The sequence below is a fragment of the Culex pipiens genome, chromosome 2 (assembly GCF_016801865.2).
Source record: "Culex pipiens pallens isolate TS chromosome 2, TS_CPP_V2, whole genome shotgun sequence".
In the NCBI taxonomy this organism is placed as follows: Eukaryota; Metazoa; Arthropoda; class Insecta; order Diptera; family Culicidae; genus Culex; species Culex pipiens.
This window is the reverse complement of record NC_068938.1, coordinates 103,953,833-103,980,846: the sequence shown is the minus strand read 5'-3', so window position 1 is coordinate 103,980,846 and position 27,014 is coordinate 103,953,833. Positions and strand designations below refer to the sequence as shown.

At 35.5% G+C, this 27,014-nt stretch overlaps 2 protein-coding genes across 2 annotated transcripts in view; one reads left to right on the top strand and one right to left on the bottom strand.

Moving 5' to 3' along the window:
* Positions 1–27,014, top strand: part of LOC120428101 (uncharacterized) — a 581,627-nt gene that overhangs the window by 391,148 nt on the left and 163,465 nt on the right. The gene's annotated exons all lie outside the window — the stretch shown is intronic.
* LOC120428558 (protein dimmed) lies at positions 17,147–20,261 on the bottom strand. Its single transcript, XM_039593590.2, has 3 exons — positions 19,825–20,261; positions 19,463–19,720; positions 17,147–17,877 (listed from the first exon to the last, which is right to left on the bottom strand). The coding sequence occupies exons 1-3, from the start codon at positions 20,044–20,046 to the stop codon at positions 17,290–17,292; spliced, it is 1,068 nt and encodes a 355-aa protein (XP_039449524.1). The 5' UTR covers positions 20,047–20,261; the 3' UTR covers positions 17,147–17,289.

Genomic DNA, 27,014 nt, shown 5'->3' with positions numbered 1-27,014 from the left:
TTGAAAACTACATAATTTTTTGCTTCCTCAATTTAGTAAATCAATTTTAATCAAAATCTTCAAGAATGAAATTTCAATTCAAAATTTATATGAATATAAACACATTCAAAACTGTTAGACATTTAATATTATAGTCATTCTTTACAATAATCCGAGTTTTTTATTTATTTTTGATATATTTCAATTTTGTACGAAATTGATAATTATGTTTTCGGACCAAAAGCAAAAACAGATCAAAACGACAGTTAAATATTTATTTATTTTTCATTTTTTGTTTTGTTCAAGGGTTAAGTTTATCGAGGAGGAATATCGACAATAAAGTGTTGACTGTCATGTCATTTTTTTAAGAGAACACATACAACTAGAGCGTCCAATTTCCCGTCCCGGGAAAAAAATCGAGGGATTTCCCGAAAAAAGAATACTTTGCCTTTTCCCGGGAAATTTGTAAATTTCCTTTCCTTCCCCATTCCTTCTAAAAACTCGCTCCAAATATTTGAAAACTTTGAGTTGTGATTGCATAAAAATTGTATTTCAAGTGAAAAAGATTATTTTTAAGGCAAATTAAATACCTATCTATTTATTCCTGAGCTCAAACCAGTAAAATTTGTTCTGGAAAAAATATTTTTATTGCAACTTAATTATCAACATTTTTCTTTATAATTTTCTCTCGAACTGGTCACAAAGACAAATTTAAAAGCATTTTATTGTTTTTGAGCATGAATTAATTTTACTCACTGTCCAAATACTGTGATTAAAAAAAATCATACCTACTTTAAAAAAAAATACAACTTCCAATCAGTGTTAATTAAAATTCAACATTTATACTCCAGGATGTAACATTTGCAATTTAGAGATTTGGAGAACCTTCCAACTGAGATCAATTCATAAGCCTTTACAGAGAGGGTACATATTTCTTAGTTAAGATTTTGCTAGCTGAGTGCTCTTTTAAGGAAAGTAAATTTTGAGAAAAAAAAACCCCAGAAAAAAAAATTATTTTTTAATATTTTGTATGATTATAAATTAAAAAAATATATATTTTCTTGAAGTCGTATGTTTTTTTAAGGCAGTCAAGGCATAAGTTGATTCTCACACTTATTTTAACCATTGCTATTGCTATTCTATACAATTTTGTTGCACAGTATTAATCCGAACCAGGATCAGATCAATTTTTGTAAACTTTCAAATTTTCTGAGAATTCCCCTTTTTCCGAGAATTTTGTAACCCCGGGAAATTGAACGCTCTACATACAACCCAGACTCGACTGAGCAAAATTTTACTTTTATGAAGTTCTACAGATTTACTTGTGATAATCAAACAAATGAACACAATATTTAAAAAAAACTTTTCATTTTCTTTTTCTTAAGTTGTTGCTCAGGAAGTTTTTTAAGAATTCATCTTTTTATTAACTTATTTTTCCACAAATTTTCAGCATAAGTTACTTTACAAAATGTAGAGCTAGGGTTCAAGTTTTTATTTTATTTTTCAGAACATATTGTGTAAATTGCCTAAAGGGTACATATGTATAAACTTTTTTACAAACTGTATTTTTTCCAGATCACTTCGGATGATTTTGGAGTCATATTCGAGCTCAAAGACCCAAAATAAATTATTTTCAACGTGATTTGATTTTCCATAGTAATTTTTTTGCGAAGGCTTAGGAGATTTTGGTGTGGACTGTATTTTACTATTTTTAAAGTTTAGATTACAGATTTGTTAATCATTTAATTATCACTTGGGTTTTTAATATTGAATAGTTCCCATATCTTGGCTCAAACTAAACCAATTTTAGTTCTTCTGTGTTCGTCCGCTCAGTTATTTAACACCGAACACGATGCATCGGAAAAACCTAGATTCCGGGTTCCTGGACAGATATAATCCGGATTCTCCAGGGTCAGATTTGAACTACGCTAGTCTGGTTATTTTTCTGATCACAAAAACATCCAAAAAAGTTGTTTGCGATGAACTATTGACATATTTTACCATCGACAGTCATATCTTTTCGTTAACTGTTTCATTATTATTTTTTATTTATCAAGTCAGTCAACCTTTAATAACAAGTAAAAGTGTAAATGTTATGTAAATAACTGACATGACCATACAAATAGTAAACATTTCAAGTAAAGTGGTGCAAGCAGAATAAGCCTTCTAAATAGTTATCAAAAAATTGGACTTATCTGAAAATATGCTACATGGACTTTTAAATTAGAGATTCAAAATTATATTTATAATTACGTGAAATCAGCTTAAACCGTTAATAGCCGTTGAAACAATCATTTCCTTAGATACAATACTGCACGAAATAATACTATCGCACATTTTATTTTAACTTTTTGTTAATTTATTCAAAAGTATCACAAAATAGGCAGAACTAAAACCGTGCCAAAATTATTTTAGATGAGTTATTTTTTCTAAATTTTTGTTCTCGAAAAACATTGAAAAAAAAAACTTAAAAAGTATATTTATATTAGCCTAACCTTGAAATAGGAAAACACAAATTTGAGGAATAAAACATACAAAAGGTATCTTGACAAAAATATGTTAATTTTTGGAATACTGTTTGTATAATTTTCAAATTTTACTAAGGATATCCTGCCGTTTATCGAAAAGTAAAAAACAATGCAATTCGATCCAGACTTTTTTTGATCATGCAGGTAAATAAGATTTAATTGAACTACAGTACATTTTATTAAGACTTTTTCAAATTACTTGAAAATACTGTAAATAATGTTAGCGAAATAGTTTGATTTCACACAGATTTAAGTAAATAAAACATATATGTAAACGTTTTTTGGGTTAAACACCATAATTTTGTTAAAGAGAATTGTAGGATACGAATTCATAAACCTAGTTTTACGTGTATTTATGTTTGCAGATTTTTGCAGATTTTTGAAAAAAAAATTGCAGATAACTCAAAATTTCATCTGGCATCCCTGCTCTGGAGAAGGGCATTAGCAGCATATAATCATAACAATAAGTAAAAAGGAGCGCAAACGAGGACGATGCTGGTTAGCTCTCAATACCTCCCACCCCCACCCCATTTCGACGTGGGAGTTGTTGTTGTTGTGCTGTGGGTGGGCTGGCGGATAAGTGCACCTCGCTTCCTTTCGTCCTTCCCCTAAACATGGTTACACGTGGACAACAAATTTGGAACGAGGGTAGAAGGCAAGCAAAAGAAAAAGGGCAACATAGATGAAAGCAGGAGTAGCAGCAGCAGAAGTGGAAAAGGAAAATTTAATGATATGTTTTAATGGATGTTTTTAATAAAGTTAGCTTTTCTTGTTTATTGAAACTGCATTACACTGCACAGCAGATGCCAGCCAGTGAGTGTGGAGAGGTTTAGTGCGAAAGCTGACAGCAAAATGGTGTTGTTTGTGTTGTAGGTTTTGGCATTCATTGTTGCAAACAGAAGAACACGCGGCCATTGTAAAGGGCACGGCACATATCAGATTAAGAAGACGGAGAATGACCAAGTGGGGCTAACGATTCATTGCAGAATTAATTTAGCTTGCGTGACTTAAAACCAATATAGTCCAGACTCGATTATCTGAAGGCAAGACGATTTTTGCGATTTTTAAAGAAACACTTGGGATATTCGAATTTCCGGAAAATCAAAACAAATATTGAGAAAAGCATTTGGTAACTTAATGGGCAATTAAACACTCAAATCTAACTCAAATTTGATGTTAAAATTAAGAAAAAAAAATGCAATTATTTGTTTTGTTCATAATTCGATTACTCAAAATCCCATTTAAACCATCGGATAATCGTATGGTTTGCTTGTGATGTTTTTAGATTCAAAGATTCCATGTTTTTGGCGTTTTTGCCTTCCTCACCTTACTGAGGAAAGGCTATAAAATCACTTGGAAAACGAAATTCTTAATTTGACCTCCTAGACCCACCTTCATGTATACATATTGACTCAGAATCAAATTCTGAGCAAATGTCTGTGTGTGTGGTGGGATGTTGATCAAAAAAAATTTGCACTGGATTATCTCGGCACTGGCTGAACCGATTTGGACCGTTTTGGTCTCATTCGATCCGTCTTGGGGTCCCATAAGTCGCTATTGAAAATTATAATGTTTAGTTAAGTACTTCAAAAGTTATGCTAAAAAAACGATTTTAACAAAAGTCCGGAAGATTGTAAAAAGGGTGGTTTTTGTAGGAAACCCCGTCATGTTATACATTATTAGAAAGGTATTCGAAAGACCTTTCCAACGAGTTCAATAGATTGCAGATCTGACAACCCTATCAAAAGTTAAAGGCACTTAAGTGTTATTTATGTACTCTTTAGAGGCCGGATCTCAGATATCATGCTGAAAACGTTGTCCGGATCTGTCATGCGACCCTTCGTTGGATGGGTTATCAAAAGACCTTTCTAACGAGTCCAAAAGATTGTAGATCTGACCACCCTATCAAAAGTTATAAGCACTTAAGTGTTATTTATACACTTTTTAGAGGCCGGATCTCATATATTTCGATGAAAACGTTGTCCGGATCTATCATGCGACTTGTCGTTGGATAGGTAGTTAAAAGACCTTTCCAACGAGTTCAACAGATTGCAGATCTGACAACCCTATCAAAAGTTATAAGCACTTAAGTGTTATTTATGAACTTTTTAGAGGCCGGATCTTAGATAATTTGATGAAAACGTTGTCCGGATCTATCATGCGACCTGTCGTTGGAGAGATAATCAAAAGACCTTTCCAACGAGCTCAAAAGATTGAAGATCTGACCACCCTATCAAAAGTTATAAGCACTTAAGAGCCCTGAATTATGACTAACTACTGAATTTGATGGTATAAATAATGAATCAAGTTGATAGAACTCTGAAAGGTCCGCCCTTTGTATCTATTTTGGATAGTATTACCCTTTAAATGTGAGGAAGGCAACAACCACCTAAGGGTGGATTAAGTAACGTTTTTTTTATTGATTTGATGAGATTTGTTCGGGTGAATCGTAAAGTGGAAACTAAATTTCTTGTAGCAACCGTTCATTGTAGGCAGCTCAACAACTGCAATATAATTTAAGTAAGTAATCATTAATAAATTTCAAATTTCAGCCTACTTAGATAATTTTAATCATTTTAATATTTTGTTGAAACACAAAAAAAAAACAAAATTATTTGAAATTATTTTATAACAATCATTAAAAAACGCAGGAGGCGGTGTTCATCTTGTGGAAGGTAAATAAATCAAGTAAATAAATAAATAATTTTTTTTGAGAAAGTAGCTTAATATTTTACGAAATTGGGCATATTTTTGCCTCTATTGAACCAAAACTGATACTTTTTTAAGAAAATTATTCAGAAAACTGTTCTTGGGTCATTCCATCTCCAGATTCCTACAGTGTTATACAGTTAATTTTTGCATAATTTGATAAAGATTATTTATGATGAAATATTATTTCAATAAATTACCAGGTAGCAGTTATTGATCAGCCCGTCTGTGTGCTTCTAGCAGATGCGGCAAATGAAGTTGATGCAGGTAATCTCGAAAACACAAAACTTCAAAATTTGATATCTCTGGAACGAAACATATTCATTTCTATCGATAAGTGATTCTTAAGTAAAATTGGTCGGGGAACACAATGGTGAGGTCAAACAAACAAAAAAAAAATAAGTTGGGGTGTTTTGAGATACGGCCGTTTTAAAGTTTTCAATTGCGCAATACATGTAGAAACAATAAATTAATCAACATTTTGATCACGGAAATGGATTCTACGTCCAATTTCCTTCAAAATTGAGACCAAGACCGACCCTCTAAGATTTGTGGTTCCTGAGTTATCGTCGTTTGAAACTAGGAGGTTTGGTCAAAAATCGCCAAAAAGTCGATTTTTTGGGGAGGTACAAAAATGGAGGGGGTGGTCCGATTTGGATGAAATTCGGGATTCTTGCATGTTTTGATAGTATCAACAGCCCTGCCAAATTTGAGCAGGATCGGATAGGGTAATTTTCAAATGCTGTTCCGCTTCAGATGGAATGACCCTCTTTACAATGTGGTTGATTCGAAAAAGTTTTCTCCGCCAACTCACACAACAGTTGCCCCGACCCCTCTTCGATTTGCGTGAAACTTTGTTCTAAGGGGTAACTTTTGTCCCTGATCACGAATCCGAGGCCCGTTTTTTGATATCTCGTGACGGAGGGGCGGTACGACCCCTTCCATTTTAGAACATGCGAAAAAAGAGGTGTTTTTCAGTAATTTGCAGCCTGAAATGGTTATGAGATAGAAATTTGGTGTCAAAGGGACTTTTATGTAAAATTAGACGCCCAATTTGATGGCGTACTCAGAATTCCGAAAAAACGTATTTTTCATCGAAAAAAACACTAAAAAAGTTTCAAAAACTCTGCCATTTTCCGTTACTCAACTGTAATTTTTTTTGGAACATGTCATTTTAAGGGAAATTTAATGTACTTTTCGAATCTACATTAACCCAGAAGGGTCATTTTTTCATTTAGAACAAAAAATTTCATTTTAAAATTTCGTGTTTTTTCTAACTTTGCAGGGTTATTTTTTAGAGTGTTACAATGTTCTGCAAAATTGTAGAGCAGACAATTATAAAAAATTTAATATATAGACATAAGGGGTTTGCCTGTAAACATCACGAGTTATCGCGATTTTACGAAAAAAAGTTTTGAAAAAGTTGGTCGTCGTTATTCATGCCCGTTCATGGTCACCCGCGGCAGACACGGACGACGAAACAAAGAGAAACGCAAAATGTAACTTTTTCAAAACTTTTTTTCGTATGAATCACGATAACTTGTGATGTTTATAAGCAAACCACTTATGTTTATATATCAAAAAAATGTTAATTGTCTGCTCTACCACTTTGTAGAACATTGTTACACTCTAAAAAAATAATTAATTGATTTATTAATTAATTATTATTTATTAAATTGCAGAACATATTTGTTTTCAATAGTAAATTCGCATATTTTTTTTTGAAAATGTTGTAGATTTTTTTCAAGAATCTTTTTTTATTTATGTTTTCTGTATCAGATTTTGCACCATCCTGAACTCCAGCGTAAACAAATATTTTGAGTCCTCTAAAACATATAAAAATCGAGAAACAATAAGAAAAACATACAGCCTTATTTTTAGTGAAAGTCAAATTAAAAATATAAAAAATATATTTTTCCTGTGTACCTATTTTATTCTGAAAAGTCCAAGACACCATTGATCAGATTTTCGAATATATTCTTACCATGCCCAATTTGTATTGAACCTTTTTTTTTTAAAAAAAACTAACTTTGCAAAATGGCTTCTCTTGACATTCTCTCATCCAAATAAAAAAAAAAAAAAAAAAAAACGAGAATAAATAAAAATTTCGATTTTTTTTTCCGAAATTCTAAGGAACTACTCAACTTGTGATATAAGCAACTAAATACCGTCACCTGGAACGCATTTAAGTGCTCTAATAACAAGAGAGCCTGGAGCTTTCTAATAAGCTCCAGGCTCTCTACTATTAACTGCTGTTTCTGCTCAGCTTGTTGTCATAATTCGCCCCCAGTTCACGATAGCAGTTCCATCTATCCCATTTCTTCCCAATCAGTTAAAGAACCAGCACTTCATTCATTAATTTCACCAAAACGTTAAGGTTGTCTTTCTTTTTCTCTTCAACGAGTCACGTCACCATCCTTCCCCCTCCCCCAACCAGTTTGTCAATGACCGACGACGTTCCGGGGAAATCAGCAACTTTTTCCCGCGAACGAAAAAAACTTCTACCGCAGGACCAGCACAAAAAAAAGTGCAGCATGTCAACGCGATTACGCCTACGAGCGACAGACAGCATCAGAAAGAAGAAAAAAAAAGCAAGAAACAAGCGACGAGGCGCTAGAATATTAGAAGAGTTATTCATTATTCACATGATTAGCATGATTAATAAGCTAGCTGTCCGTCCGTCTGTGGTCGGTCGGTGCGGTTCCACGTGCCGAATAATTACCACGTTGGACGGTGGGTGGTGGACGGGTGTAGAATTGCTGGTTTTTGGGTGGAACAATTTGGCGAAGATAAGGAGTGCTCTTTGGTGTGGTGGAGGTGTAGATTTTCAGGGAATTTTCTGGAACGCCAATGTGGGAGTTTTCCCAGAGGATGAGAAATGACCCAGATTTTCTTGGAAATCAGTTTACCTGTAGTGATTCTGCGAAACTAGTGTATGGTTCAACGATGGTCATTATCAGCCAAATAAAAATCGAATAAACAGATATTGTTGATTGAAAAAAAAAATAACGAAATTGTTTTAGTTGTAACATATTACTTTTTGAGATATTTTACTAGTTAAATTGGGACCATCCATAAACCACGTGGACACTTTTTTGGGAATCTCGAACCCCCCCCCCCCCCTCGTGGACAATTGTCCATACAAAAAAAATCTTTTTTGTATGGAGCGTGGACAATCGCCATACCCCCCCCCCCCCCTAAAGTGTCCACGTGGTTTATGGATGGTCCCATTCAAACATTCATGTTTAAAAATGCTCAGACTTTTTTTATTATTTATAATAGAGTTTTCAGCCGGTGGTGCTCTGACTTGTAAATTGTAAATCAAATCAAACTCTTTTAATGCTACAAAAAGCATTCTAACTCCATTTCACCAGTATACCCTTTCCTAAACAGATTTATCACAAATAAACTGATCCGTATTAAAAGTAAGCCCCTTTTCACGCGAGCAGAACGCAACACGCGTAACATAAGTGTGTCAAATACTTTCACTCAATCATTGATGCTGCGTGGTGTGGGAGTGCGTGAAAAGTGCTTACACGCACGACGCCACCTCTCTCTCTCTCTCTCTCTCTCTCTCTCTCTCTCTCTCTCTCGGTTGATGGTCGTTACGCACCGCGACGCCGCACAACAAAAGCCAAAGGAGCGGCGGCGAGAACCAACAAGTCACCGCGGGCAAAGGAAAGAAATCAAGTGTAACACCATCATCATCTTCCTTCTGGGCCAGGCGTCGGAATCCTCTTTTGTGTGTTTGTGTGCGACCCCCAAGATAAATAGATAATTCTATCAACAACAAACCAGACACCAACACCAACCGCTCACAAGAGGAGTGTGATGATGGACGATGTAAGAAGGTGGGAAAGTGGGAGGAGTGTTGCACACGCACAAATTCATGACATTTTTTTTTGAAAAGAACCGTCTTCATGTTCATATAATGATATAAAATTACCCACGTAAGTCTAGGCAGGGGCCATGTGGGTGGAAATGGGTGCATCGTAAATATTTGTGAATGTTGAAAGTACTAAAATTTAATGAAATTAGAGAAATCATGTTAAAAAGGTTTGTATCCAGGAAAGAAAATTTCAATTGTCTATATGTTCATTCTTTTCAATGTCTCTATCTCAACAACTATTTGTCAGATCTACAAAGTTTATTTGGAAAATTGTGTAAATTGGGTGCAAATGGGATTTTTAAAACCCGGAATTAACCCAAAATCTCTCATTAATTTGCTCCTTATAGCAGGTTACACACCTCCCAGGAAAAGGGGTCAAGAAATGGCTCTACGAACAGCAGAACAAAGGAGAAGGAACGATTTATTGGGGCATTTCTTCACGTAACTTGCTTTCGCTGCCGCTGCTGCCCATTTGAATCTTTTCTTATCCGGTTTCTTCCGAAGTGCGTAGACCGCTTCAACTGTCAAAGTGTATATGAGTTAAAACCTTGTTTACATATTAAAACCAGATAAATAAAAAAGTTCAGAATGTAAATAGTTGAAAATCTGTATCTCGAGAAGAGATTTTATGATCAGTTTGGTGTCTTCAGCAAAGTTGTAGGCCTTTATGAGGTGAATTTGGGCAAACATAAAAGCACAGATATAGATTTTTTTGAAAAAATATTTTGAACCTGGAGCAACATTTGAAAGGAGCGGTATGGAATTGCACTTACGGCATTTCTTCCCTTTTAGCATTCCAACTACCAAAATAGTTGAAACGGTAACCTCTACTCGCTGTTTCTCGGGTATAAATCAACCAATTTGAACGATTCTTTTTTGAGTAAATTGTAAGGATGTCTAAAGCTAGATAACCCTAGTACTTTGCAGAACTCGATTTGATCAAATCTGTTATTTTTGCAACCAAACACATCATTCCAAAGATTTGATCAAATCGAGTTCTGCTAAATTTTTGGATCATCTAGACATTCTTACAAATCTTTGGAAAAAAATAATCATCAATCATCATTAAGTTATGCATAATTTAAGGCTAACTTTGAAAATAGTGATAAAATAAGCACTACAAAATGTATGCTTTATACATCAACCGCGGTAGATTTCCTTGAAATAAGTCATGGGCGTCGAACTGCCAAAAATTGATCGAAATTGATGCAAATACTCTTTTACCACTGTTTTTCATGTGATCAGTGTGAGTCAACTATTTGGTAGATTTTTGACAGTTTTATTTCAAGAAAGTCGCCACGGATCTATCGAAATTAACTCAACAATACGGTTATGGTTCTAAAATGTCAATGCAGAAAGTAGTTTTATTTTCTTTCGAGAATATATAATTATTTTAAATTATTTGCCTTACAGTAATTAAGCCAAAAGTTGTTAAATTTAGTCAAAATTTTTAAATAATGCAAAACAACAATGATGGATTTTTTTATTCTTGTTTTAAACTCTGCCTTCGTTTCAGTAATAACATGAAAATGATTTATAGATTAACTCTAAATATTTTTAATTTTTAGGTAAAATTGTTGAAAAGTCACAATTTTGCCTGGAATTCTTCAAAAAAGTTTTTTTTTTAAATAATATTATCGATTCATATTGCATTTTAAACAGAATTCGAAGCACGAATAATAAGTTTTCACATTTAATATAAAATTTGTTCTACTAAAAATGCCAATAAATTTGAAGATTTGTTTGAATTATATTCTCAAAACACATAGTATTTATTGTTTACAAAATTATTTTACCTTCTCTTAATGGAAAATTGTCTAAGGAATCCGAAATCATGACAATTTGAGAATATTAAAATAATGCTAGTCATCATCATTTTCTTAATTATAGTTTACTAACTGATCGATTCTTTGGCTCCTTTAAAAAAAAACCCCAGGTTTTTTTCAGCGTTTTGGCTGTAGTGGCAAAATAAAAGAAGAAACCCGCCAATGTTATTACATATTTGGAAAGATAATTGTTTTTCCTTCAAAGAAATATCATTAAGAATGAGCCATATAGTACCTGTGCTTCTCCTGAAATGATAATGTAACCTGACGGGACAACATCGCCAGTTTATTTTTTTTTTAACTTTTGCTCTTCTATACATTATTACAAATTGATAAACGAATCTTTTGTTTCTTGAACTGAACGAATTGGTTGAAATTTGAGTTTTTCAGTTTAGGCCAGCAATTTCTTTGCGTGACGGAACAACAAAAGGAGCAGATTTATGAAAAAACACCTCTCCCATCTAATGGCTTGCAGAACTTATATGGTCAATATTTTTAGAATTTGAGGTGAGAAACGCATTTAAAGCTCATTGCAATTATTGAATCTCAATAAAAATGAAATCTTTCATATAAAAAATCACACTGAAAATTGAAAAAAGTTACATTTTGCTGTAGCTTCACTAAGAATCGGTCAACTATTCAAACTTAAAAAAAATGAAAACTTCTTCTTGAAGTTATTTGAACCCATCTCTACCTTAGTCAGTATGATTCCATAGCATTCCATACGTATTTAATTTGTACTCTACATTTTGCGGAAAAATCTCAACGCTTTGTAATGTTTGTTATATTTAATCAGGCAAATTTAGCCACACTGTAAATTTAACCATAAAGTTATTATTTAATCAAAATGAACAAAAGAACAATCAGTTCATCCCACTCATTCTAGTGAATGGATGAGGGCATGTTACCATCCAAGGTTTTGACTTATTTTTTATTAAACATTTTTCAATGGAGACGCATGGTGTTTGCTACTGACGAGTTAGTCTGGATTAACCCTCTACAACCTAACCCCGCCCCCGGCTTCGATCTAAAAAATCGCCAAAAATCAATTTTCCAACCGATTTTTGATCTTTAAAAAGCATTATAAAGAAGAACTCTTAAAATTTTAGAAAATTTATGGGTTGGAAGTTTTACTTGTTTTTTGTGACTTTGCCAATGTTTTTAAAAATGTAATTTTTTCAGGGGTCAACTTTGGCTGTGTTTTTTACTAACATTTTCTATATTTTCAGTAAAAAGAAGTATGCAGTAATTTTTCTAGTGTCCCAGGCTATGCCTCTACGCATTTTTTTGCAATTTAAATGATGATGGTGCGATTCCATAGCAGAAAATGTGAAAAACATGCAAAAAAAATAAAAAAAATTACTGTAAAAACATGAAAAATTAGATAGGCGAAATGTAATTATATTAGGTGGTAGAGTAGGCCAAATACTACCAAAAACAAACATAAACTAAACAAGATAAATGCAAATTAAAATACTGAAAATGAAACAAGAAAAACATAAAACAAGAGAAGTAAATTTTTCGTAGAACAAAAGTTGCTCAAAATGACCTCCTGAACACGGGAAAAATAAATATTTTCGAATAAAAAATTTGGGCAGTAGAGGGTTAAATTTGTGAATCTGCTTGCATGTAAATAAAAAAATCATTGTTTTCAACTGTGCTCATTTTAAAGAAGGCGTTCTTCACGCTTTCATTTTTTCCACCCTCGAGATAGCGGCGGGGGTGCTCCCAAAGTCGATAATAACATTACACGCAGATTTGCCTCCGTTCATAACAGGATATTCCAAAGGGACACACACACATGAAAAAAGGAGTCACGTCGAAATTTAAGACTCTCCCCATCAGCAGCAGCAGCTGGGTTTTGGGCGTAAGAATCCTATCGCAAAGATGTTGGGCTTCGCAGCTTGCTCGGGGGATTGACGTTCTGTTACAAGAAAACGCGTGGAGACACCACAGAAAAAGGAAAAGCTGCTCTAATATTTTCCTTCCTCGATGATGGGGCTCGCACTCTATTCATTCTTTCTTCTTCGTCAACGAGATGGAGATGATTGAATATCTCGTCGTCTGTACGTTTGACATCCACCAAAGAGCCAAACTCAACGACGAAAAAAAGTATTCTGAGTGAAAAGTGGGGTGGGTGTTGGGTTGTCACTTGAAGGGGACACACATGTGGGTCGGACCATGTTGGCGGGTGTAGAATGGTGATTGTTATGCTTCGTGGAAGAATGCCTTTTGATTCACAAGAACGCTTCTCTCGTCAGCTCGTTCTGATTGTGATATGGTTTATTTGGAGGACAATTTGTTTTTGATGTTTCTCTGCCATTTTTGTAGCAATTTTTAAGGTCGTAGAAGTTGTCCTTCACTTTTGGGACAATGACAGTCAATTATGGTTCTGAATTCAGGGTCCAGAAATAGTAAATTGCTATGGGGTTACAATTCAACCAGTAGTTTTCAAGTATCTTTGATGTTCAGAGAATTTCTTAAAAGTAGCATAGGTACATATTACATCTAATTTTTTAATATTCCAAATATTTGAAAAGTTTTTTGCATTGTAAATGAAACTTTTTGCATTGATACTTTCATAGAACTAAAAATCTCAAACTACTGAAATTGCCTGTTTGCTTCTCACAAACTTCAAACGGATTTTTGGTGGCAGGCCAAAACAATTAATGTAATTTTATTTTCAATTCAAACACAACTTTTAAATTGGATGTCTACTACTAATTTAGAAATAAAATCATGTTGTCTTTCTACATGGAGATTTTTTTAACTTCTCCTGGCATGATTTTTTTTATTATATGATGTGGGAGTGCAATAGATTACTTTTTTGAATAACATACCTACTCACAACTCTAGACTGATCAATTTCAAGCAGTTTCTGCATTTTTTCCCTCCAGATATGGAATGAAAATCGATTCCAAACCAAGAGCCCTTCATCGTGCTGTTGTAGTGCGGAGGATTAGTGTTGGTTTGTTCCGAAAATAGGGAGGAAAAATAAATCACGCAAAGTAGGACGTGCTGCTAGACAAATAAGACCCCGGTGGGGGAGAACTCCGCACAAGTTAAAAACAACAAGAGCGAGCCGGAACATAAGGCGGAAGCCACGGACGGATACCTGTCCGCTGATGGCCGAAGGTTATACGGTCACCGCAAGTTGGAGATGTTCAAAGTATATTTAGAAAGCGTAAGCAGCACGCTGCTCTATTTGAAGGTTTGAGGTTCTTTTTTAAAATCCGTTTAACAAAAACTTTAAAATGACTGAATTTTGAGCATCCCTAGCGCCCAAAGGACAAGACATTCCATTGAGAGCGTGCTCGAGGGCAGTAGTGGCCGTACTAGCACGCATTGAAAAAAAATAGAAAACAAAAAAAACTTAAATCACAGCTTGACGTGGAAAAGTGCACAGAAAAGTCCACTCCACCTTACCCAAACAAGTTTTTGTCGGGTCTCGGTTACAATCCGGAGTGGCCTTCAGGTGCTGTCTGTCCAGTCTGGGCTTGTCCTCCTGCTTCGTCCCAGCGGGATCCAGAAACAACAACAACGCAGAACGAACGGAAAAGGTGATTCCAGCAGCAGCAGCAGCAGTGTCTGGTCCAGTAGCAGGTAGAGTGGGTACGTGCAGCAGATATAAGTCAAGAGATTTGAACGGCGTAAAAGAAGCTCTCCCAACTTTAGTTTTTTCTTCTTCTTGGAATTGGAAAGCAATCGCGAATGATGCGATGTGTTGGCGGTTGTAACGGTTCAGATTATGAATGGCACAGGATTTCCCAGAATCTTCCAAGGAGGAAGATTTAGGGGAAATTTTATAGTTTCTTCAATCAGTCCCTCGCATGAATTAGAAAAAAAGGAATGAAAACGATTACTCACCAACGTGAATGGTGCCTACCTCTCTCTTCATTCAAATTTCACAAAATAAAGGAAAAAGGATAAATTAAACCTTAATCTAAACCAAAACAAATCTCAAATTCTCTGAAAGTTTATGAAAAGAATATAAAAATTACTTAAGTTGCTTAGGGCAGATGGGGGTAAGACGGTCAACCTTAGGGATAAATTTCTTAAATTACCACGACAGGTTATTTCGATCTCAAACCAGTGTCTTACCAGTAGTCCTTTTTAAAAATGACATAAATTGATTGGTTTAAAAAAAGCTATTCATTAGTTTTAATTAATAAAAAAACTTATTGTATAAATATGAAATAAGCCAAATAAGACGGCCACCCATGGAGTAAGACGGTCAGGACTGTAAAGTAGCTAAATAACTATGGTAAATTAGCCTAAATATCGATAAGTTTGGTTAACCAGAATTCACTGTACATCAAAGCTCCAAACCCTGAAATTGATTTTATTCATATTTATTTATTAGCTCAAACTTGTTGGGGCCTTTGTGGCATTACACAGTAAAAATACATGGTAATATTTTACACCTGGGAATGATGACAGATTTGTTGTCAGAAAAATGTTAAATTTCACCTCTGGTAAAGGTGAAATTTACCTCTGGCATGCGCAAGAAAAACCATCTCGCGAGCACAAATCTAGCGTGACGAAAAACTGCTCTAATGTATTCCTACCGTTTGTTACTTCCACACCAATCGCTACTGAAAACTCTCTTTTTGCTCTTCCTCTCACTCCAATCGGATAGTACAGCGAATGGTTCATTGCTTATTGCTTAAAATCAATGATAACAATAATATTTTGCAAATTTGTTGTTTACTTAACTGCCGTTCTACGCATAATTGTCCCATGTCATTTTTGGACGATTCTGACTTTTTAACATTTTTATGTTTATTTTGACGTATACTTTTCGAAAAACCTATAAAATTTGGGTCTTTGTTCGTGGACTCATTGAAAACAACAACAAGTCTGTTTGTCCCATCGTTGTACTTCTACGCATAATTGTCCCACGAAGTATTTTGTTCCCCGAAATCAATAGTTTTACGAAGCATTATGTCGTGTTTACCTATTGTATAGCAAGAGGATCACAAGTAAGAGTGATAAACTGCTAACTGGGGCAATTAGGGACATATAGGGTGATTTGGGACCCACGGGACAATTATGCGTAGAATCACAGAAATCGATCGAAAAATTTCAATCGCGTTTTTCTCAGTTGCTCTTTTTTGAACATGGGACAATTATGCGTAGAACGGCAGTTAACATCAAAGACACATTTGGCAGCAATTTCCAACATGCGAAATTCTAATTGACGGCAAACTGATTTAGTGCAGGCCAGGTGAGTGCCGCGCTAGTATTTTTTAGGCTCTCTCTCCTCTCTGAGCATATTCGTGTGTGACTCGGGTCGACGGACGGAGCAGGAAAAGAAATTCGCTGATCGAAGCGATTGAGCAAGCCGCTGGTAGTCAGCGATTCATGTTCGCTCGCGAATGGTTGCGCGATCTGCGATGAGTGAGTGATTTCTGATCTTTGAAATGAAAATCAGGACCCTTGGTTGTAGGTATTAAGGAAAAAATAGCGTTAAACGTAAATTTTCCAAATATCAAAATTAAAAAAAAAGGGGATTCTCATACAAATTTTCATAGGAAATTGAATTGCTTTTCATAAAATGGGGACTGCTGTTTTTGAAAATCGATTTTGTTATTACACATATTTCATTAGTTCACAGTTAGTTTTTTGGTTAATGATTATATTCCTATAATTCTTATGACCTTACGAAAATTTTGGGCAAGTTTTGGAAACATTGATTTTTGAGTGAAAGTGACCCATCAGGCCTCACATAAATAAATCCTTCAATAAAAACTTACCCAACTGATAATCTTAATTATATTATCCACCTATTTTTTGTAATGAATTCAATATAGATGAACATCCGAAAAAATAATGCATTTTCTGAGATATGAGTATGACAATGTAGAATCTTATCAATTGAAACCGGCTCGTTTGAAAACTTCTTACAAAATTTTTACGAAAAGGAAATGGAAGAGATCAAAGTTAGAATTTTTTAAATGCGGTTTTTGCGAAAATTATCGAAAATCGCAACTTTTCGAACAACGACTTGGGTTCCCTTTATGCCCCCACAAATTATTTATCTTTTTATTTCGGTTAATATAATTTTGAATTCATTAGTTTTAATGTAACGATAAAAAGATACAGCATTTAATTAATTTTGTTTGAAATAAACAACACAACAGTTAAAATTAGATCATAATAACTTGACTAAATCCTTGAATAAGAACTGAACCGATTGGTAACCCTAATTATCCGTGTTCTCTGAAACGGGAAGCTTTTCCCTAGAATAACAGCACCGGTGCAAAAATAATAAAAAGGAAAAATGCACAGAAAAATAAAAAAAACGATCGCATCACCGTTAATGCATCGATAGTTGTTGAGGGCGGTAAGTGGGGGATTACATCATTTGAAATGGATCCTCGTAGAAGCTGTTTTCAATGTCTATACTACTTGCGCTACCATTGTTGTTGTTGTTGTTGGTGTTGCTGTTGGTGATGTTGGCTGCACTGGAATTATTATTGTTGGTGTTGCTGCTGCTGACGCTGGAGCTGTTGTTAAAGTTGGCAATCGTGAGGTTGTTGTTGTTGTTGTGGTGATGCTGCTGGTGGTTAGGGTGGGGGAGGCCACTGCTTCCGTTGGTAAGCCCCGGATGATGAAGGTTCGGAATGTTCGGTATGAGTTGGCTGATGGTGGCACTGTTCAATCCATCCAGTGCCACGGCGGAGATATTGGACGAAATCTGATCGGGATGCTGTGGGTGATGATTATGCTGCTGTTGTTGTTGTTGTTGATGTCGGGGATCAGCTTCCGCCGCCTTCAGGATGCAATTGGTCTGCATTTGCGTCGTGGCCGTCGGTTCACCCTCGCCCCGCATCACGATGATGACATCGGTCAGGGCCGTGATGTAGTTCTTGGCCAACGTGAGCGTTTCTATCTTGGACAGTCGGCGCTCCTTCTTGACGTGCGGGATGACTTCTCGGAGGGACTGTGCAGAGAGAAAAAAAAAGGAAACGAAAGAGAACGGAATCAGCATCCAGTTGAGTTCAGGAGCACAGTTTTAATTACTGGTGTTGGTATCAATTATAGGCACTATACAAGTAGGGATGGGGGGATGTTGTCGTTGAGAATGCAGTAAATTAAACGCTTCAACGCCATGTCAAGAAGGTTCTTGTGACTGAAGGGTGTGCTTCACACCTCGGAAGAGTGGCAATTACGACGAAGTGTGCTGTTGGATTGGGTGCCAGAACATTCCGTGGATTTTATGAGGATGTATATTTAGACTAAGATGAAGTTTCGAGACATTTTTCATTTACAATAACCAACCGAAAAGGCATTCCAAGAAACTAGTTTTTATCACTTTTAACCCTGTACAACCCAACCCCGCCTTTAGACGGGTTCGTTTTAAAAAAATGCCAAAAATCATTTTTTAAAATAATTTTTGATCTTTAAAAAGCTTTTTTGATATCTCGTGATGGAGGGGCGGTACGACCCCTTCCATTTCTGAACATGCGAAAAAAGAGGTGTTTTTCAATAATTTGCAGCCTGAAACGTCTATGAGATAGAAATTTGGTGTCAAAGGGACTTTTATGTAAAATTAGACGCCCGATTTGATGGCGTACTCAGAATTCCGAAAAAACGTATTTTTCATCGAAAAAAAAAACACTAAAAAAGTTTTTAAAATTCTCCCATTTTCCGTTACTCAACTGTAAATTTTTTTGAAACATGTCATTTTATGGGAAATTTAATGTACTTTGCGAATCTCCATTGACCCAAAAGAGTCATTTTTTCATTTAACAATGTTCTACAAAGTTGTAGAGCAGACAATTATTAAAATGTTAATATATAAACATAAGGGGTTTGTTTATAAATATCACGAGTTATCGTGATTTTACGCAAAAAAAGTTTTGAAAATGTTGGTCGTCGTTTATCATGGCCGTTCATGGTCACCCGCGACAGACACGGACGACGAAACAATGAGAAACGCAAAATATAACTTTTTCAAAACGTTTTTTCGTAAAATCGCGACAACTCGCGATGTTTAAAAGCAAACCCCTTATGTCTATATATCAAATTTTTTTTTATTGTCTGCTCTACAACTTTGTAAAACATTGTTGCACTCTAAAAAAAAACCCTGCAAAGTTAGAAAAAACACGAAATTTTAAAATAAAAATTTTGTTCTAAATGAAAAAATGACCCTTCTGGGACAATGTAGATTCGAAAAGTACATTAAATTTCCCTTAAAATGACATGTTCCAAAATTGTTTACAGTCGAGTAACGGAAAATGGGAGGATTTTTAAAACTGCAAATTATTGAAAAACACCGCTTTTTTCGCATGATCAAAAATGGAAGGGGTCGTACCGCCCCTCCGTCACGAGATATCAAAAAACGGACCTCGGATTCATGATCAGGGACAAAAGTTACCCCTTAGAACAAAGTTTCACGCAAATCGAAGAGGGGTCGGGGCAACTTTTCCCGATTTCGTGTGAGTTGGTAGAGAATTACCCAAATTAAAATAGAGAATTCCCTAAAAAATACCGCTAAATAAACCAAAATTTCCAAATTTACCCACCTGAAACGCATCGTTGAGGCTGTGCATCCGCATGCGTTCCCGCTCGTTGGACTCAAGCCGCCGCATGTTGCGCTCCTTCGCGTTCAGGACCCCTTTTCGGCGCCGGGCCGCGGCCGACGCGCTCTGGTGGTGATGGTGTGAGGACGCACTCCGGCCGTTGCTGCTGCCAACGCGGCTGCTCCCGTTGCGACTGCTGCCACAGCTGGTGTCGTCACTCTGTGAGCTCGAATCCGTCATGTCCGGATCCAGCGCGGACTCCTGTTGGGTATTTCAGAAGTAGTTTGATTTAGTTTTATTTTAAGAATAACAAAGCTTTTAGTTGAAATCTACAAAAGTTTTGTTGGATTTGGCAGAATACCCACCGTCTGAAGCCGTCTAGACGAACGCTTCGGTCTGGAGGTCGTCCGGGGGTTGTTCAAATAGTCGGTATTATCTAGCTGCAGCAAATCGTCCGACCGGTGTCCGTTGTGACCGTTGGAGCCATTGCTGGTGATTTCGAAGAATCCGCTGGTGTCGGAGGACTCTGCAATTTCCGCGGCGGCAATTTGCAGGATATTTCTGTCGTCCGTCAGGTCCGACCTCATCTTCTTCCAGAGGTGGTGTTGGTGGTGGTGGGACAGAAAGGTTGCCACAATTTCTGACTCAGGACTGTTACTATTCTTTTCCACCTTAGCAGTTTGTGGTGTGGTCCTCAGCTGTTCACTTGAAAGCTCCCCTGGAATTCCTCTCTCTTGTCTTAATTTACGCCCAAGTTGACCTCAATCTGCTGCCCTCGTTGGCGACGTGTTCCATATCCTTCTTCTTTTTCGTCTCCCACGAAGCCGGATCGTCCCAGGATGACCCTTCTGCGTAGTTTTTACCCTGAATTATCCTTGTGGTAAAATTTTCTGCAAAAAAAGTGAGAGAGAAGAGATAAGCGAAAATGAATATTACGCTCGCCATGGGAGATTATAAAACACTTCCGCACCAATTTTCCCTACAATCTATTTTTATTTCAAGATTAATTTGTAGACTACCGGTGTAGGAGTAAAAAAAGCTCCGGTAAGAACGGGAACAGAAGAGAAAAAACCGGGAGAATTTTCTCCGAAACGTGATTATGTCGCAACGCAGTTAAATGCCACCCTCCGATGGGGAAATTGGCGGAGAAGGGACCAACCAGGTTGGATTCCATCGTCGTAAAGGTTCTTGCAGACCAGACAATGGGAAAGGGTAACGATTTTTAAAATCTTAAATTGAAAAAGATAGGAAAATAATTTGATAGCATTATATTTTTAAGATTTGAAATAAAAGGTTTTGCTCGTCTCCAACAGACATTTTATCCACTTGTTTCGAAATTTGCTCACTGTACTCCAATTATCTCGTTGAGATGCATTCTCATCTTAAGTTGCCACACGTGCCTGTATGTGGCAGAATTTTTAGTATTTATATGTGTGGAATTAATTTTTGTTAAGTGTATAAAACTAGTGTTTAAGATTGCATAGATTTTGTATAATTCATCTGCACATAAACATTTTAAATTCGTTCAACAATTACACGTTTACGGATTCTCATATGGAAATATCCCCGCACGAACTCTTATCAGGAAATGGAGTTTTCCCAGAACGAGGGGACAAAACGGCAGGAAAGGCGATGATTCGAAACCAATTGAGCTCACTGAGGGCAGATAGAGCACAGATTTTCCCGGAAAGATGCCCTGGGAGCGATAAGTTTTTTTTTCCTCCCAGGGGAAACCGTGTTCAAGCTACTGCAGTAAAACAAACTACGGAGTGTGCGGAGATGAGCAGCGCAAAAAATAAAAATGAAGGAACTGCATGGAAACTCTTCAGGTAATTGTAGTGGAAATGAGCACAGCAAATACCCTTGACCGCGACAAAGTGTCGGAGGAAAGTTTTCCTTTTTTTTGTTGTTGTGGTACTTTTCATAAAATGATTCAGTTTTTTTGTTCTCTTTGGTTTACTGAAGAAATACGTGATGTTGATGAAGGGAAGGTAGATTATGGATTTTGTCGTAATCTTAAAGGTTTTACTGCTTGTTCTGTTGTTCAATACAATTTGGTAGCATGTAATTTTTTTTTGAAAATTATTGTCTTATATGATATAATCAATACATAATGTATATCTTCAAAACGTTTGTAATGCTGCACTCATATCTAGGGCTAGTGATTTTTCGCGATTTCACGGAAGCCGCGTTATCCGTGAAACTCGCCCCTGGCCGTGAAATTTGAGAAATACCGTGAAATACTGTGAAATTTGAATTATTCAATTGAAAAATCGTTACTCAGAGCATTTATGTTTATTTTTTAAATCAAACATTAAAAAAAATATTAACAGGCACTTTAAAAGCAGTTTTCAATTAAAAAAGTATTTCATATCAGATCTACAACTATTTTTTTAAAGATATTGATTAGGCTGGTACAAATATTTTTAAAAGTTTTTGTCACCCCCCCCTTCAAAATTGGCCCGAAAAATCAGGGGGCAAAAAAAATATTTTTACAATAAACTTCAAAATTTCAATGAAAATTCAAGTGCAACCAACTGAAATCAAATTAAAATACATTCTCCTGCGTTTAAAATCATTTTTAGCATGTTTGGGTTTATAAAAAAATCTTAAGATTTTTAGAAAATTTTCGATGCAAAATCTTTTTTTTCGATACAATTTTTGTTTTTGTCAGATCTTAGATTTTTTGAAAACTAATGATTGCAAAACAACTGAACTAGTGTAAAATGCATTTTAAAACACTTTTCTCATTTAAATGTGAAGACTATGGCTTGTTATTAAAATTTTTATATTTTTTTATTTTTTTGCCCCCCCCTTGACCTCGGCCAGGGCCGAGGGACAAAAACTTTTTTAAATATTTGCATCGGCCTTATTAGAATATTAAAAAAACGCAGATATTTTTTTTACTCCAAAAAGATTTAAAAAAAACATTAATCAACATTTCTTTGAAAGAAAACGCAAAAAATAGCTTTTTTATTTTTAATTTTATTGTTAAATTTATTGTAATTAATCAACGTTTTAAACAACGAAGAACAAATTCCATTTAAATATTTTGAATATAAATTATGTGTTTTAATTCAATTGATTAGTAAAGTAATACATATTGAAATCATATTTGTTAACCATTTTGCAATGTATTATATATTTTCTTGAATTATCAATAAATGTAAAAACTGCTTTTAATGAAGTTTTGCCTGAACTTTACTAAAAAACTAAAATTTTCCTATTGCTGAAATTAAGGAAAGCAAAACAAATATTTATTGCACTTATTTTAATGCTTCTAGTTTTGATGAATTAGAGGTTCAGAACGTGCTTCGTTTTGGAGGTATTCAAGCAAATTAATATTATAAAATCTCAATAAAATTAAAACAGCTGAATCATTAATTCTTGACTTTTTTTTATCAGGTCCTATAAACAAATGTTAACATTGAGTGTATCCCTTTCACACCTTATGTCAATGTTCATTGGAGTAATCGGGATACACTCTATGTTTACATTTGTTTGTAAGACCTAATAAAAAAATCTAGAATTCAACTGACGGAAATTCTGCAAAATTCCTCAAGATTAATCCAATACGTCTTTTTTCAAATTAATAATTTGTGTCAGGGGGTTTTATTTTGTAACTAGAACTACTGTTAACTTTTAAGACACTTTTCTGTTAATAATTTTGCTAAAAGAATACGTATTTTGCTAAAAGAATACGTTTATTTTGAGCAGTTTTTAGAGTACCGTGAAATTGCCGTGAAATTTCAATGTTTTGTAATTGGCATGCCGCGTAATTTCGATTTTTTTACCGTGAAAAATCACTAGCCCTATGTCATATTATATCACCCAAATAGCAAAACCCTACCTTCAGACTGGCTCAAATCTAAAAATTCATTAAACAACATTTTTTAAAGCCATATTTGCAATCTGTGAATAATTATTGCTTTGAATAAAAAATTAATAAATTGAATTAAATAAATTTAATAGAATAAATTTGAATAAAAAATAGAAGAAAATTCAAAATTTAAAAGATCTATAAAAAAAGTTGGTATTCTTATGCAGATTCCCTTACAAAATTGAAATGGAATGTGCCAAGTGTGGACTCAACCACACAGAAAAAAAATCATGGTAATATTACATCTGGGAAGGAGTACATCTTTTATGTCAGAAAAAATGTGTAATTTTACCACTTTTCTGGTGTAATGCCACATTTTCAGTCTAAATTGATGTAAAATTACAACATTAAAGAAGTAATATTCAACCTTCCAAAATTACACCTTCCTAATTTACATTATTTTTTACTGTGCTATCATCCCAATTAATAAAAAAAACTGTTCCTATTCGTGCTTAACTGTTCAGTAAACATTGTTAATTTTCCCGAAATAATAGTCAAATTAACTTGCATTTTTCAAATTCAGGGTTTTAAATTTTCTAATTTCATTTAAAATCTAAAATTTTCAGAAATTTATTTCAAAATCACCTGATAAATGACAACCATTGGGATTGATAAAAAGAAATTCAATGGGTTTCACAGATTTTTATTACAATCACCAATCCACCCCAATAAGCTGGAGATTTCAATCGCATTATAAATTGAACCCGTTACAATCACCCGCAAGAAAGTATCCGATGGCATTTAGCGTCGGAAAATTGTTCTTTTTCCGCGCCAACTTTCACACTTCTACTCGATGCAATCATTTCGCTTCGCTCTGCAACACCAGCCAAGTGGGAAAAGTGTCATCTTGCGCTTAGAATAGAGCCAGGGGTTTCTTCCGGACAACCACACACACAACTCATAACGAACGGCGATTGGCGCAATGGGTCGGTTATGTAAGTGGAGAGCAGGCCAGTCAGTGGCAGTCACTGTCATCGTTTTTCAAATCTTTGACTTTATTTTTTTCTTTTATTGAAGAAAATGCGAACAAGGATCCCCCAGTAGAACCTGCGAGCAGTGTGCAAAGTGAAAATCACATCAGCTCGTGTTACAACCCGGGAGTAAATTAATATTTGCTCCATAATGTGCCACGGGGAGAGAGACAGAGAGTGTTGGCTAGTTTAGTTAGACTTGAGGGTAGTTCAGGGCAGCATGATGGGCATAGTGAGAGAGCATAAAACATCACTTTGTCGCCACCGGCAACCGACCGGTTCTTATTGCCACCAACGCAAAAGTTATCCTTTTCCAGTTTTGATGGGTTTTTGCTTTTTTTTTCTTATCGCAGCGAATCATATAATTCTATCATATTTCAATTATGTCTCAAGATCTTTACGATGCGTTGATAATAAGAAATGCTGAATATTGGAGACTTAAAAAGAAACTGTAAAACAATGATGGATATTATACTCTGCACATTTTTAAAAATACGGCTGTTATGCCAAATCACGTATACGGGTTAGTCAGCCAAACTAATCATTATTTTTAGAAGATACATTTGACACATTCCGGCGTGACGTTCCCTGATTTGTTTTACTTTTTTTCGATATTTGTCTCGTTTGATAAATCGTAAATATTAGTACAGATTCGGATTTAAAATTGAATTGTCTATACAAGTTGTGAATAAGGAAAATGGATTCTAAGTCGAACTTTTCATTGCAAAAATCAAATTATTCGCTCTACAGCATTGCCTTGGCATTCTCGATTGCGAGATTCCTACTCGAAACTAGGTGTCCGAAGGCTTGATTGATGAGGCAATTGCAACCCTCTTTTTACACCTAAGCTTCCATCCACCCCGGGATTCGAACTGACGACCTTTGGATTGTGAGTCCAACTGCCCACAGGCGACTCCACCGAGACAGGGCCCAGGGAGACGACTCCTACACCTGGATTGAGCTAACGACCTAACCTCTAGGTTAGACCGAGGCCAACATTTACTTCCCCGTCCGACGGAAGTCGTGATCAGACAAATCTCGTCTCGAAAAATGCCACCGGGACCTTCTGGGATCGAACCAAGGCTGACTGGGTGAGAGACAACCACGCTTACCCCTACAGCATAAGGGACCCAATCAAACAACAAACAAAATAATTGATGGCCGAAATAATGAACTATTGCCTCCTTGACTCTCTGAGGAAAGACTATGAAAAACACTTTGGCCTCCTAAACCCACCTTCTCGTATATCTATCGATTCAGAATCAAATTCTGAACAAAAGTTTGTGTGTGTGGTGGAATGTTGATAAAAAATTTGCACTGGATTATCTCAATCTCAATCGATTTTGGGGTCCCATAAGTTGCTTTTGAAAATTATAAAGTTTAGTTAAGTATATTCCAGACTCGATTCCGAAGCCTCCATTATCCGAAGTTCGATTATCCGAAGCTGGGGGTGAATTGAGCGGCTTAAAAGCGGAACCGTTTTGAACTGTCAAAGCGGAACCATTTTACTGTTCACGAGAAACAGCAAGTATTGTTTTTTTTGTTTTTAAAACTTCATCATCCCGGTACGAGAATCGAACTCACGACCTCTGGATTGGAAACCCGGCACGCCGCTAGTCCGCCCGAATGGTGGGCACGACTTCCTTTTTGTAGTACAAAACGTTTTTTTTCAGACGGTGTACTTTGTCTCAAAATGTGCACTGTACTTTCGGAAGCTCTTGCTTATATTTTGTTCCAAACCGACTTCGCAAAACTTCACCCACTTCTGACGCAGTAATTTGTCTCTCGAAAGCTTTAAAAAATGCGCACAGCAGTTTTCAAAACAAATTATTTAAAGTGCAAAGAAAAAGTCACGCTTGTGCTTTAACCATCTTCTACATTTTTGATGTAAACAAAGTGGGATCATCCGAAAATCACGTTACGCATTCCCTCTTTTCATCCCCCAGATCCGAAGGTTTGTATGGGACTTTGGATAATCGAATCACGAAAAAAATATCATATTTTTTAATTTTTTGTTTTTAACAAAAAGAAATCGAGTTCTGTTACCCCATTTTAGTCGCATTTGAGTTGCTGGTTGCCTTTTTTAAAATAAAATGCATTTTTCACCGCCATCCATTTCAGCGTAGTTTAGGGGTCATACTTAAGCTCTACAATCAAAAAATAGACAACAACATTTTTTTTTTCTTGATTTGATTATCTGAAGTTTCGATTATCCGAAGTGAAATTTTTCCGAGACCTTCGGATAATCGAGTCTGGACTGTACTTCAAAATTTATGCTAAAAAAATGATTTTAACAAAAGTCCGGAAGATTGTTAAAAGGGGTTGTTTTTGTAAGAAAATCCGCCATACATTTATAGAACGGTATTAAAAAGACGATTTTAGAAAGGTATTGAAAAGAGTGATCCTGTCTAATTATTTTGGGATACATTTGCCAATTAATTAAATTATAAAGAACGACCACTTTTCACAACTCTTATCAAGAACAATTTGCTAACCCGAATCCTAAACTAATTTGAAACCCTTTCACTTGTGAAGTAGTTTCAAGGGGATAGATTTAGTTTTTGTCCCTCAGATGTATCATGATGGGGCAGCAAATTATCTGGTCATAATAGTCCTTTTCGGTGGGCAAAATCTGTTATTAAATTAATGATGGATGTGGTCCGTGTGTCCGTTCTCGCCATGTGTAGAAAATGACGGTTTGGCA

Excerpts from the sequence above, each read along its gene's own strand:
- LOC120428558 (XM_039593590.2), bottom strand. The coding sequence starts at position 20,046 with ATGAGGTCGGACCTGACGGACGACAGAAATATCCTGCAAATTGCCGCC. Across the intron at positions 19,721-19,824 it reads CGTCTAGACGGCTTCAGACG|GAGTCCGCGCTGGATCCGGA; the intron begins GTGGGTATTCTG and ends AATACCCAACAG. Across the intron at positions 17,878-19,462 it reads GCCTCAACGATGCGTTTCAG|TCCCTCCGAGAAGTCATCCC; the intron begins GTGGGTAAATTT and ends CTCTCTGCACAG.